The sequence below is a fragment of the Cibotium barometz genome, chromosome 27, assembly GCF_041138505.1.
Source record: "Cibotium barometz isolate CiBa-2024 chromosome 27, ASM4113850v1, whole genome shotgun sequence".
Taxonomy (NCBI): Eukaryota; Viridiplantae; Streptophyta; class Polypodiopsida; order Cyatheales; family Cibotiaceae; genus Cibotium; species Cibotium barometz.
In genome coordinates this window covers 5,831,047-5,845,289 of record NC_141072.1, presented here as the reverse complement: position 1 = coordinate 5,845,289, position 14,243 = coordinate 5,831,047, and the positions used below count along the sequence as shown (strand labels likewise).

Genomic DNA, 14,243 nt, shown 5'->3' with positions numbered 1-14,243 from the left:
TTGTTTATTTTTTTAGTAAATTTTAATATTTACTAATAAAAATATTATTTTGGTTGATTTGTGTTGATGAATTGCACGTGGATCATCGATATGGTGATTGGAATGTGTGTTACTACAATTCAATGGACGAATCGACGTTGCGGGGGAATTTCGTGAGTTTAATGCTACTTTTTTCCTATTTTTTATGGTTCAAATCAAGCATTAATGGAATTTTTTATAAAAATGCCACATATTTTATGGTGGATATTTTTGGTAGAATGGATTCCCTAAATTTCTAGAATTTTTAGAAATTTTTCCTAATTTTAAAGGAGTTTTTTGAGCATTTTTATGATTAAAAATGTATTTTTTAATTCATTTTTGCGGGTTTTTTCCGCGGATATGCGATCAAATTTCTGCCGATTTTCTACTGAAGTTCAGTAGGGGACAGTGTGTTGATGCATGAAATGCTCTCTCGTGTGCGTGGGACTCTCTCCGCCTCTCAAATCTGATTTTTCCTTCTTTTTTCGTGAAATTTCTCTTAAAAAGGAATTCTTTAAATTAAACATTAATCCTAATTAATGTTAATTATGATTAGGGATTTAATTAAAAAACCTTAATGAAAGATTAATGTTAACCTATCTGTTAACAGAGAGAATTGAAGGAAGAAGAAGGAGAGGAAAGAGGGGAGAAGAAGGAGAGGAGGGAGTTTTCTCCCTCTCTCTGTTTTTTTTCGCGCAGGCGGCCGGGGAGGGGGGGTGCACAGCAGCAGGGTCGGCGGAAAAAAAATGCCCCCCCTTAAAAAATCAAAATCCATTAATAAGCTTAAAAATCTTATTTTTTTTTATTTTTTTTAAAAATGGAGTTTTTAATTTAAAAAAAAGCTTTTGGCTTGGAAAAAAAAGGCAGAAAATGTGAAATTTGAGGAAAAAATCTCTGAAATTTTTTTGGGAAAATTCTTCTTGAAACTTTTTGGCTTTTCATCTTCCGGAAAACCTTTGGCTTTCTGTTTTCCCGAAACCTTTTGGCTTTCCGAATTCCGGAAAAACTATTGACCTTCCGTATTCCGAAAACTTTTGACCTTTCACATTCCGATTTTTTTTTTGGGTCTTTTCATTTTCCCAAAACTTTTGGCTTTCCGTATTCGAGGAAAACCGTTGGAATTTGAAAATTTTTTGACCGTTCGTATTCTAAATGTGTTCGGGGTAATTTAAAAATTTTAAAAAATTCTTAAAAATTAGTAAAAAATTAGACAAAAGGTTATTTTAAATTTTGGGAAAATGTGGGATTGGTGTTTGGCATGTGGTGTGTCCATTCGGGCGCCCGTGACCATTCAAATTCCTTCAAAAATATATTTTTTGACCCAAAAAATTAACAAATCCATTAAAATTAAAAATTTTCATTGGATTTGAGAATTGTCAGGTGGAATTGGAAATTTCGTATACGATGGGATTCTAAGGAAAAATTAGGAATATTCTAGATATTATTTTTAGAAATCTTAAAAATTGATATTTTTAAAATATCAATGATATTTTGGCAAATTAAATTGCTAAACATTTTCTTGAAAAATATAGGTTCGGAATGCCATAAGATAGGTTTGGTGAAATTTAAAATTATCATATTTTGAGGCCCTAGAAAATTAGGAAAAATTAGAAAAAAATCATGATAATTCTTTTTCTCGAGAATTTAATATTTTCGAGGGTTATTTAATGTTGAAGTACGTTTTCTCGTGCTAACATTAGATAGATGCGGGTTATTTGCATATTATTAATACGATTATACCTCGTATTAATGGATATTTATGTTTGGATTAATTATAAACGATGTATTCATGATTTTTTACCATTGTTTAGTCATTCTTTTTGGACATGTTCCTTAATTTCTTTTGATGGCTATAATTTACGTTCAAAGTGTGTTTCACCTTTGACACTTTTCCATGATAATATTTTGCACTTATTTAATTGTGGATTGTGCTTAATTTCTTAAGCCTAAGACAAATTCTATAATGGGTTAGTTGATCGGTTTGTTTTGGTGGATTTTTATTGGATGTTTTCCAAGTTTTATATGGACTCATCAAGTTCTGCCTAGATCACTTGTGTCTAGGGGTTTTTTATTGAGTGCTATACACATGTGTTTCACTTGTTTACTTTGGAGTTTTGCTTGAACGACACCACGTTCATATACTCCAGGGATTGATGAGTTGGCCACCAATTTTAATGCTTCTTTTGGCATGATTAATGTCCATTAGATGGTATGCATTGATTTTTATGATCAACTATGGTCTTTATGGATTCGAGGAGCTTCTATGCTTTTATCCATGGTTTTATAAGGATCTTTTGATCTTTTGAATAATTACATGTGCTTTGAAGGTAGCATTTGCCTTCGTTTTTTGCACGTAATTTTGGAGTATATTTCTTGTACTCTTGTACATATTCCAACTCGGATACCTAGTTGCTTATATATCTAGGTGAGTTATTTTTCTGCCCTAGCTTTATTGTGTCTTGGGTAGTTATCATTAGAAAGGTGCTAATAATTCAATTTCTTTTCCAATGATGTACTCGGAAGGAGTTATTCCTTGATGTAGTCTCATGTATATAGAGACAAGTTTTAGTATGTGAAAGTTTGGATAAGGCCATCTTATTCCTTTTAGGATTTTTATTCATATTTCCTAGACGGCATACTAGGGAGTTTCAAATTGTTAAGGCATGTATGGGTGGTATCATGGTGGTATGGAATGCTAGTGATCCCTCACATATATTATCTTATGGGATAATTTGGGCTCAAGATTGTTGCTTTGCTTACATCACTTAGCATGTTGACCTCAACAATCTTATTTTCTAAATTCACTAGAAGTTATAGTGTGGGCATTCTCTAGATAAACATCTTTTATCTATAGCCTATATGTTTTGATGAGGGTAATCTCATCGGCATTTTCACTTGTTGAAATCTCTTTCTTTAGAGTTCAAACAAGTTTATCTTGTTGTGTTCGGATAAGGAAATTTGGATTCTTCCTTTGTTGGCATTTCTTTCTCTAGTTTTGTACTTTAGGTGATTTATATAGTCAACCTGATTGTTTACGGATGGACATATGTGACTCATCGAGATGTTGATGACTCTCTATGTTGATATGGGTAACTCGGGACATTGATAATTCCATATGAAGATGTGGGTATGTCGGGGCACTGATGAATCCCTGGTTTCTGCTGTTATAATGCCATGCTTTCCTACTTTATTCCGAAAGGTTTACAACGAGGAAGTTACTTGGAATGTGAATTGCTCTGATCATCCGCAGTCTGATGGGCAAACAGAGCGTATGAATCAGATTATAGTGTATATGCTTCGTGCATATGTCTCTAGAAAAATCACCATATTGGAAAAAATATCTTCCAATGATGGAATTTGTTTATAACAGTTTTAAATTTACGGCTATTGGTTTTTAGTCCGTGCATACTTATGTATGGGTATCAACCCAGGGCACCTATTGATGTCGGTCATAAGGACATCGAGCTTGATGCATCGAGGGATTTCTTGCGTGATATGTAGAAAATGCTGACCAAAGCTCGGGATTCTATCAGGAGTGCTCATGATAGGGCACGGTTTTATGCTGATAGGGGACGCTCATCTCGATCTTTTGAACCAGGAGCGTTGGTTTATTTTAATGTTCCTAAAGATTATCAGACTTTGTCAATGGAAAAATGCACGAATTTATCTCCTAGATATTGTGGTCCATTTCGAGTTATACATCGGATTGGCACCGTTGCGTAAGAACTAAATCTACCTCCAATTGTTAGAGTTCATCCAGTCTTTTATATTGATAGATTGAAAGGGAAACTGGGAGGTGAGGATAACACAGTTACTCCTCAAGAACTCGTTGAAGTCGAAGAATTATCCTATGTTCCACATGAACCTGATAATGTTCTTGAATTCAGGGAAAGAAAACTTTCTAGTTGACTAATCCCTGAGGTTAAAATTGGGTGGAAAGATAGGAAAATTGAGGATTCGACTTGGGAGTCGGTTGAGATTGTTCAGCGCAGTTCTCCTTCTTTTCATTGCAAGAGTGCAATGTTTTGAGAGAGGGGAAGTATGTTATATGCACATTATGTGTGCTATGTTATATACACATTATGTGTGAATATACTAGGAAGCTAACCCACATTAGGCTTGTGAGCATGGCAGCATGGGAACAAGCTCTAGCGGAGCATGGGTTAGGACTAACCTTAAGGGTTAAGGTTAGGGTCAGGCATCCAAGGGTCACACATGGGGAATGGAAAGTCAAGAGTCACTTGAGGGTCCTCCTATATAATAGGGGCATGGGGCACACTCAAGGGAGCTTGGGAGCTTGGAGGCTTCTTGGAGGCTTTTGCTATGGTCTCTTGTGTAGAGGTCCATATCTACTCATCTACCATTTCACCCTATAGCTACATGCTATTGGATTGGAGTTATATCTCTTGATGGTATGGGACATCAAGGTAGAGGTATGATTATTTCATTATTATTCATGTGTGCATCCCTTAGGCTCGGGGATGGTTGGGTGGTTGAGTTTATGCCTGATTTATGCATGTTTATGCATAACAATTATCTAGAGAGATCTTAGGGTTTTAACAGAAAGTGAATAAGACCTCCAGGCGCTTGAGCTTGTACAGCCAATCGACAGATCCTTCTTCTCCTGGACGCGACATTGCCACCTGAGCAGACTGGCGTCGTTTTTGTGCACAGCTGATGCCGTACGCAAATTCGCCATGTGTAGGCGTTGGTAGCCCTAGAGAGCTTATGGCTTTTGAAGCCCAAGGTCCCAAGATCCTACAACTTGAATCTTAGCCCTAATGGCGGGCTGAATCAACTGTGAGAGTGAAAAAACCAGGCTGCTCTCCTTGAAAGCCATTGAAAGCCATTGAAGCTTCCATTAAAGCTTCAAAATCAAGCTTCTTTTTGCTCTAATCCTCTCCTCTTAGCTCTAATCACTTAAGTGCTCTTGTGAGGGCTTGTCTGATCTTATTTTGAGTTTGAAGTGGTGGGCACACACCATGAGGTATTCATGAGCCTCATTCTCATCAAGCTTCATCAACATCTTCATGAGCCTCATTCTCATCAAGCTTCATCAACAACATCGTCAAGTGCACAAAGCTTTTCAAAGTGTGCTTATAAGCAATAATAGTATTGATTAACACTAATGAGGCTTCTAATCCAGCAAAGGGGAGTCATTCCAAAGTATTTTTAAACACTAAGAGTGTTCTTAAATACTAATGGTGAATCTAATCACCAATGCAAGTGTCATTAGATGCTAGAAATGTGCTCTTAAGCACTAATTGTATTTTTTAAACACTAACAGTGATTTTAATCACCAAACAAAGTGTTCATTGACACTAATGAAGCTAATCTCCATCAGAATTAGTGGTTGGGCACAAACCCTAAGTGCTAAACCATAAAATTTATCATCTTAATCTCCTTTTTATGCAACATCCTTGGCTTGATTAAGGGTTGTTGCACTCTCATAAGCCTTTCTCTTTCTACTTAAGCCAAAATATCAAAATTTTTGGTTTTTTCTTTTTCATAAATCAGCCCATTACTCTCTAGTAATCTCCTTCAATACCCAATGTCAAAGGACAACACCCAAATTAAGAAGTTCTCAGGAGAGGGCTTCCACACTTGGCAAGTCCTTGTCAAGTACAAGATGATGTCCAAAGGTTTTTGGCCATTCATCTCCGGCACTAAGGTTATTGATCGAACTAAGACTGAAGATATTGATGAGAGGGCACAAGCCATTATCATGCTTCATCTTGATGAGGCTCTCATTCACTATGTGGACCAGCTTCCGATGACTGCAAAGGAGAAATGGGATGAGCTTGATAAGCTCTATGGAGCTCATGGTAAGAATTCCAAGATCTCACTTAAAATTGATTTTTTCAGCTTGGAACTCAAAGAGGGAGATGGCATTGGAGCCTTCATCTCTCACTTGAAGGGCCTTATGGCTCATGCGAGAATGGATGAAGATGATGCAATGGCTGTTTTACTAAAAGCAGTCAAGAAGGTGTACCCCACCTTAGTCACCACCTTGAAGAACATACCTAATCCCACCCTTGAAGGAGTCATTCAATCTTGTCTTGATGAAGAAAAGAGGCCAAAGGGAGGAGCTGAATCTTCAAATGCAACAACTTCATTGAGTATCGAACAAGCTTTGTCACATCAAGTGATCAAAGTAAGATGTGTCCATTGCAAAAAGGTGGGTCATTTGGCAAATAATTGTTGGATCAAATATCCCAACAAAATGAAATGTAACAAGTGTAAACAAACGGGACATATCACTTCTAAATGTCCTAACAAAGAGTCAGAGGCTAACTTTGTATCAGCCTCTAACTCCACTGAGAAATTGTTTTAAATCTCAATGTAACCACACCTATATTCCTAACCTTGTACGCCTAATGTTATAAAGGCAACCTATGTCCAATACCACCTATTCCAATTTTCTTTCATAGTTGGTATTGAGGGGGGGTATTAAGAGACTAAGGTTTTGTAAAAGGGGAGGAGAATGGCGTGTGTGTGTGAATGGACTTATGGTCCACTAGCTCACCTATTTAAAGGTGGAGCTAGAAGGCATTTTGGTATTGAGCAAGAAGCCTAGTTGTATTTTGAGCAACTTAATAAGCAAAATATTTTCTTGTATTTTGTGTCTCTCTCCTCCACATAATGATCTAGCATGAGCACCACAAAATTCTAACAAACATCACATTGGTTGGTTGTGAATTATCCATTTGATGCTTTAGAGATCCTCAATAGCAAAAATCTTATGAAAATATACATGATTTGTAAATTGATTTATTCTTTTACTTTTTTTAATCATATAAAAGGCCCTGCAGTTTTTGAATTTAAATATTTGAATTACTTTTTTTAGTTGAGTAAAAGCCTTACACTTGTATTTTATGTCATTTTTCAAAAAAGGGGTGACATGGTATACACACCCTTTTTCAAAACGGTCATTTTCAAAAAAGGGATTACAACATGGATCTTTTAGTGAAAAGGGGGTTACACATTTGAAAAAATGGAGCTACAGGGTATACATAACTTTATTAAAATGAGCCAAGAAGTGTCCCTAAATGTCCAAACCCACAAGATACGACCCATTTTTCTTGCAACATTATTTTAAGATTTATGGAACGATAGTCTATTTATAGGGAATAGGGGTCTATTTATAAGTGAGGGAGGCCACCAACCAAGTCCAACTAGAAGTATTCTTAGAGAGAGAGAGAGAAAAAGAGAGAGAGAGAGAGAGAGAGAGAGAGAGAGAGAGAGAGAGAGAGAGATGCTTTCATATTTGATGCAAAAGTGGGTATTATAGCTCACATAGGTCGTATAAAAGTGCTACTATTGTGGCAAGTCTCTTCCTTGCGTGGTCAGCTCATTTGGTGGAGAATGACTCAGCGATATATTGGATGAGGGTACTCCGAGCTACACCTGTGGTTTGGAGTAATTAGTGAGGGAAAGCTAGTACATCACATGGTGGCCATGTGGCCATTGTAAAGTAATTTTTGGTAATATATCTTATATTACAAAGAGAGAGAGAGAGAGAGAGAGAGAGAGAGAGAGAGAGAGAGAGAGAGAGAGAGATGCTTTCATATTTGATGCAAAAGTGGGTATTATAGCTCACATAGGTCGTATAAAAGTGCTACTATTGTGGCAAGTCTCTTCCTTGCGTGGTCAGCTCATTTGGTGGAGAATGACTCAGCGATATATTGGATGAGGGTACTCCGAGCTACACCTGTGGTTTGGAGTAATTAGTGAGGGAAAGCTAGTACATCACATGGTGGCCATGTGGCCATTGTAAAGTAATTTTTGGTAATATATCTTATATTACAAAGAGAGAGAGAGAGAGAGAGAGAGAGAGAGAGAGAGAGAGAGAGAGAGAGAGAGAGAGAGAGAGCAATGGGAGGTTAAGCACAATTCCTCAAATTCACCAAAAAGACATTATCTCAATTTATGAAAAATCAGGTTGATTTCTTGGTTGTTGCCTCATAACTATAAAAGAGGTAGCTGTGAAACATTACCAAAGGTAACTCAAAATGAGCATGTGATGCTTTGGACAAGGTTGCTATCATACATCCTTTTCATATATTTTGATCAACTTAAATTGAATATCTCATTTGTGCAACCTAGAGAATATAGCCATATGTATTCTACAGACTAAATCGTGCACACAAGCTATTGGAGAACCATTTGGTTGGTGGCATAAGTTTTCACACATCAAGGCTACTATGGAGCACATATATCTCAAAGGACAACCTCAACACAAAAAGGTTTTCATTATAATGAAAGATGTTTCCATACCATAAGGTCCTTAGAGAATAGCAAAAATAAGCAAAGATTGTACTAGCTTGTTGACATAACTTTTGATATAACAATCCAAACCAAGATCCTATTATAAATGTGCTCAAAAATTTATTAAAAAAAACCATGGGAAGAACCTCTAAAGCTTAATCCCATTTTATTAATGTACCAAGGCAAGTAGTCATTTAGTCACATGGTGTTTTATACAATGTACACAAAAGTAAGTGAACTAACTCTTTTCTCTCATGCATTCTCTCCATTCTGAATGTAAGGTGTTGGTTTTTTTTTTTTGGTGTATTTTTGATATGGCAACGTGTACCTTGTGTCAAAAGTATGCATACTTTATCCATTTCCATTTATAGGCATAATGTATATCTATAAAGCCTCAATGAAAATGTATTTTTGTGTATTTTTGATATGGCAACGTGTACCTTGTGTCAAAAGTATGCATACTTTATCCATTTCCATTTATAGGCATAATGTATATCTATAAAGCCTCAATGAAAATGAAATCAAGTAATGTGGTTGCTACCATGGAAACATGGTAGAAAATCTATATGGTAGAGGACTAAAAGGAAACCTTTTGCTAAAAAAATCTTAGTACCTCTCTCTCTCTCTCTCGGGAATAATAAGTGATATATATATATATATATATATATATATATATATATATATATATAAAGGTATGACAACTGGGATATGACACCATCACTAATGGGAGCAACGAGCTAGACATGACTGAAAAGCCTAACAAAGTACATCATGAGGGAGACCTCCTCACACACATATGTCTACAACTTCTAAAATATCAAGTTGTGTCATAACCCCCTATTTTCTTCTTTGACCTAATCTTACTTACATAGTGTAGTTGATGTCTTTGAACATTATTATTATTATTATCCAAGAACACATCTCCGTCCCTTCATAGAAAATGAGGACTTTTAACCCCTTTTTATCAACAAGCTTTGCTAGGAGTTTGAACTTTTGCAAGATCGGGTGGTATTAAGCCATCACCTTGTCAGAAGGGAAATCCTCCTGTTGTGGGAGGTCTTCCTCCCCGAACTACACACTTGATCTTTTGCCAAAAGGATGCGACGACTCCATTGGCCTAAGAACACCTACTATCCCCCCAATCTCAACTCTTTCCATCACACTTGTGGTGTCCTCCTTTGGCAATCACCCATGCGACACAATTGTCCTGGGTTCACTTGCTATCCCAATATGAACTCTTTCTATCACACTCACACACTCATGGTGTCCTCCTGCGAAGAAGAACAAGAGAGAACTTGAAAGGTGTCTCTAGTTTTTGAGAAACCATAATAATAATACCAGTTTTTTTTTGGTTATATTCAAACATTGTGAAGATGAAATGGCAGCAAAGTAATAATAACTATGAGAGTTGCAAAGTAGTTGTTCGCTCCATGAGGCATCCTTTTACACGAAGTGACAAATTGATTGTGTGTGGTGCAAAATGTTTTTTTAATTCGGGGCTTCCTATGGAGTTCACAATTGTATTTCTTGTACAAATGTTAAGCATTGTGTGTCCGTAGTACAACATAGCAAACTATGAATAGTTATGTGGGTATATTTATTCTATGGGTTATGTAAGCTTGTGGAAACCTTCTAGTTCTCTTAGAGCATGATGGCCCTTAGGTATGATAGGACATTTTCTATCTTAGGTATGATAGGACATTTTCTATTTAAGTGAAGGAGAAGTTTACAATCAAGATCATAAATATGTTAAGGTGCATGCATGGAAGTTGCACCTTTCAAAGTTTGGTGACATTTTTGATGAATTTTGCTAGCCTAGATGTGATAATTAGGAAGCATGAAAGAAATGCCTTGTTCCTTTATTAGGAAGTAATTTTTTGAACTGAGTGGTGTCATTTTTGAGGCATGTGAATCATGGTTGAGTAAAAAGTTTAGATTGTGTGGAAGGGGATGTGGCCCCAACAGCGTGTATCAATCTTGCATCCTACATCAAAGGGTGTGCAAGCACACTATTTCATGTTGGAAGCAACCGACCTTTGGCCATACATGTTCTTCTAGGACAAATCTCATTTTCTCATCTTAGACAAGACTTTGAAAGGGGTGCCATGGGTATCACCATCTCACTTGCTCCAAACACTTGGGCCAAATGTGCTAATTTTTGGCATGCCTAGGTAAGACTTCACCTCTAAGTCTCTATAGTCAAAGGAGACCTTTCACTATGCACATGGTGTTTAAAGACTTGTATTTTTACACCTCTGTCCCTTCTCTCTCTCTCTCTCTCTAACCAATGAACCATGGCAGACACTAAATATCCTAGTTATAATACCTCGTATGAAGTATAAACTTAATGTTTGAGTCATATTAAATATGGATAGGGTTTATGGCGTGATGAATTTAATGATTTGTTGTTGTTTTGAACACTCCTTTAAATAAAGTAATCTTATTGTCCCATTATGTTGGTACGAAGATTTTACATAAATGGTGTAGTGAAAAGATAGAATTCTCTTCAGGTTATTTGTAGGTAGGAAGTTAGTAGGGGTTTTGTAGGTAGGAGTAGGTAACCCCACAAGAGAAATGGTCTAATACATTAAATAAATATATAAAAATATGAATAATATATACAATTATATATATATATAGAGAGAGAGAGAGAGAGAGAGGGAGAGAGAGAGAGACACACATATATATATGTGTTGCAAAAACAATATGCAAGCCATTGAAACCAGCAAGCGAAGCTGACCCATTCGCCATCGCCATAGCCAGAAAGGAAAAAAATTCCAAAAGGACAGAAGAAAACCCCACCATCCACACACTCTCTCACTCACTCTTTGCCCCCTTTCTGAGATGCTTCCTCCTCCTCCTACTTTCTCTTCTTGATTTCTTCTCTCACAACTCTCCCTTGTTGTTTCCCAACTTTTCCCTTCTAATTTGTCTACTCAAAAGCATCGCTTGATCGGCTTCTCAAATCTGATCGGTAAGCCCTCCTTGGGTACTATGCTAATGATGCTTTTTTTTTTTGAGGGAAGGGGGATTAATTGGGCGATCAATTATCGTTGATTTGATGGTCGGTTTTAATATAATTTATATTTGTGTGTAATGTCAGATATATATTGAAGAATTGGCAGCGGCAAATCTTGTCTGGAATTTGAAGGGTTTTCTAAGAAGAGAAGAGAAATCGGCAGGGCTTTGAAAATCTATAAATACAAAAGATTCTCTTAATCCAGATTAAAATCCGGGTTTGAAGAAGAGAGGACAGGTTTCAAACAAGCAAACAGCTATGGCTGCCAAAGAGATAATTAGCGACAATGATAACAATAATACACACATAAGAGCAGATGGGTATGTTAATCCCATGGGAAGCTGTGCGTCTGCTGGGAAAAAGAAGGTCTGCAAGGGAAGATCACCCTCCTCCAACCCTTGTTCAACAAAAACCCCTCGCCCTTCACCATCAACAAGGCGTTTTCAAGACATGGCTAAGCAGATCATCTCCACATCAGCAAGAAGCTCCAGCACAGGTAGAGATCGCCGAGGCCGGACCATGCCTACAAGCTCTCAATCCATGGCAAGAGGATCCAGCACCAGTAAAGAACCTCACTCCATTGTCGATGCCTCAGCTGCTGCTTCAAGTCATTCACATCACACAGCATCTAGCGGCGTTATGAACCCTGGCCATTCACCTCACACAGCATCAAGTGGCATTTTGAACCCTGGCCGTTCACATCACACAGCATCAAGAGATGCCAACATTGATCCTGATTCATCAAGAGGTGTTTTGAACCATGGCCATCCACCTCGCACAGCATTAAGGGGCACCGACATTGATGCTGCACCGAGGCAATCCCAGCTTCTCTGCCGTGGTGAGTCCAAGATCCCTTCCTCACTTCACAAATTAAGCAGCACACCTTTGAAACCTAGTGCTATGGCTGGATCGACATCAAGGAAGCCCACGGATGGTTTCAATGGTCGATCAACATCAAAAAAATCCACCAACCCATCGAGAAAAATGGATCCTGATGATGACCATAGAGCTGCTAGTTCAGAGCAGGTTGCAAGGGTTACAGAAACTTTCTCAAAAGGCCAGTCTTCCCCTTCTGATACCAAGGGTTTTGTGTCCGATCAGAGAGTAAAACAGCTCTGCAAGGATTGCAAAGCAAGTACATTGGAGTCGGTCTGCTTCTTTGCGAATGATGGGAGAATTGCTGCTGCTAGGACAGGTGCTGCATTCGTTCGTCATTTCCATTACTGTAACTCACCAAGATGTGCTGCCAATCCGAACTACCATCCATTCTCATCAGCTCCATCGAAGAAAGTCTTGGTGTCGAAGAGACGATCCCCTCTCTCGCAGGCTACAAGAAGCAAATCAAGTACTCTATCTGGTCTAGGAGATTGTCGCAGCGTTTGCTCTAGTACTGCTTCGTCTCTCCATGGAGATGATTGGGATGCACAGAAAGGTTGCCAAGAATCCAAACAATCAGGAATTCATCAGAACACTGTAAAGAAATGGTCAGAAGATGAGGATAGTCGGTTGGCTGACATAGATACAGATTCTCATTGTGGCGTTTCTGTAGATCAGAATGGCTCCGAGACCTGTGGATTCTCTCCTTCCAGAGACCAACTCTCAGTTTTGATGCAAGGTGCTGAAGACCAGCAGAGCTACAGAGGAAGTGGTAATGCAGAAACCGGAACTTGCTACAGCATGCCCTCTGCACCACACATTTTATCTGATCCACATGATGATGAGAAGAGCGCTGTTAACAGGGATGAAGGTGAAGAGTTGATTGAATCCAAGTCCTTTTTCTATCATGGAGACAATGAGTATAGCTGCAGCGATGATGGCACAGAGGTAGCAACAGCTCCAAAGAGCTCAACCAAGAGCGCATTGGATGATCTTTCAAACACTGATTTTGAGCAATCGATCGGCGCCAAATCATCGCAAGCAAGATGGTCCAGCATGGCAAAGATGAGAAGAAAATACCTGAATTCTTTGAAAGAGCAAGAAGCTGAGATGGTGAGGCTCAGAAAGCAGGAAATTCAGGCCAGGAAGCAAGCTGGGGATTGGATGCTGGATTGTGCCATGGAAGAGGTTCTCCACAAGCTGGCTCCCAATGGGGAAGCTCGAGTGAAGGTGCTTGTTGAAGCTTTCGAGACCATTATGCAGCACAGTGACTCTGAAGGCTCCCAAACACATAACCAGGATCATGCCCTTAAAGGACATGACAGCGTCGAAAACAATAGTGAATCCATGCATCGTTGACCTGTACCCTCCACACCTCTCTACACAGGTATGAAAAGATGGTGAGCCAATCTTGAGTTTTTTGGTCTCCTCATCAACTAGGAGGTTTGCTTGTTCAAGTAGTGTTTGTGTGCATATTAGAAGATTCCCTTCATCATGTTGGAATTGATAAGACTGTTTATCTCATAAAAGCCCCCAAGGATGGGGGTATAACCTTTTTGTACAAGTATGGGGCATCACAGAAGGTAGTACAGCATGATATACCATTTTAGGGTAATTTTGTTTTGCCTTGTGCATAGAAAAGCCCCTTCAGCCATCATCCTAAACTTTATAGGGGTTATACATGGAATGACAATTGCCATTCTAGTGTGATTGTGTTGGAAACTTGGATATAGACTGATATATGGATATTTTTTTTCTTTGGTGTATAATGAATTTCTTCCTTTCCAAGCAACACTAGTGTGGCATGATTATCTCTTCCTCTCCACTCTTTATAGATTCAAAGACTGATATCACATGGTATATGAAAGAAAACAATTTGGTTACCATGTGATTTGCCCTTTGAGTATAGGTGGATGCCATTGCTATTGATAACAAACAAAGAAACCAATGAATCTCTATCTTATGCACTTCAATACTTGTGCTATATAATGCTTGCAACCTCAATAAGAATTAGCTATAGAAAGCCATAGTAAATTTAAATGTGTGGTACGTCCAAGATGAA

At 38.1% G+C, this 14,243-nt stretch overlaps 1 protein-coding gene across 1 annotated transcript; it reads left to right on the top strand.

Moving 5' to 3' along the window:
• The first annotated feature begins 11,001 nt into the window (after window positions 1-11,001).
• On the top strand, window positions 11,002-13,950 carry LOC147623024 (uncharacterized). The gene is made up of 2 exons (XM_086821044.1): window positions 11,002-11,260; window positions 11,390-13,950. The coding sequence occupies exon 2, from the start codon at window positions 11,564-11,566 to the stop codon at window positions 13,538-13,540; it is 1,977 nt and encodes a 658-aa protein (XP_086677170.1). The 5' UTR covers window positions 11,002-11,260; window positions 11,390-11,563; the 3' UTR covers window positions 13,541-13,950.
• The last annotated feature ends 293 nt before the right edge of the window (window positions 13,951-14,243 follow it).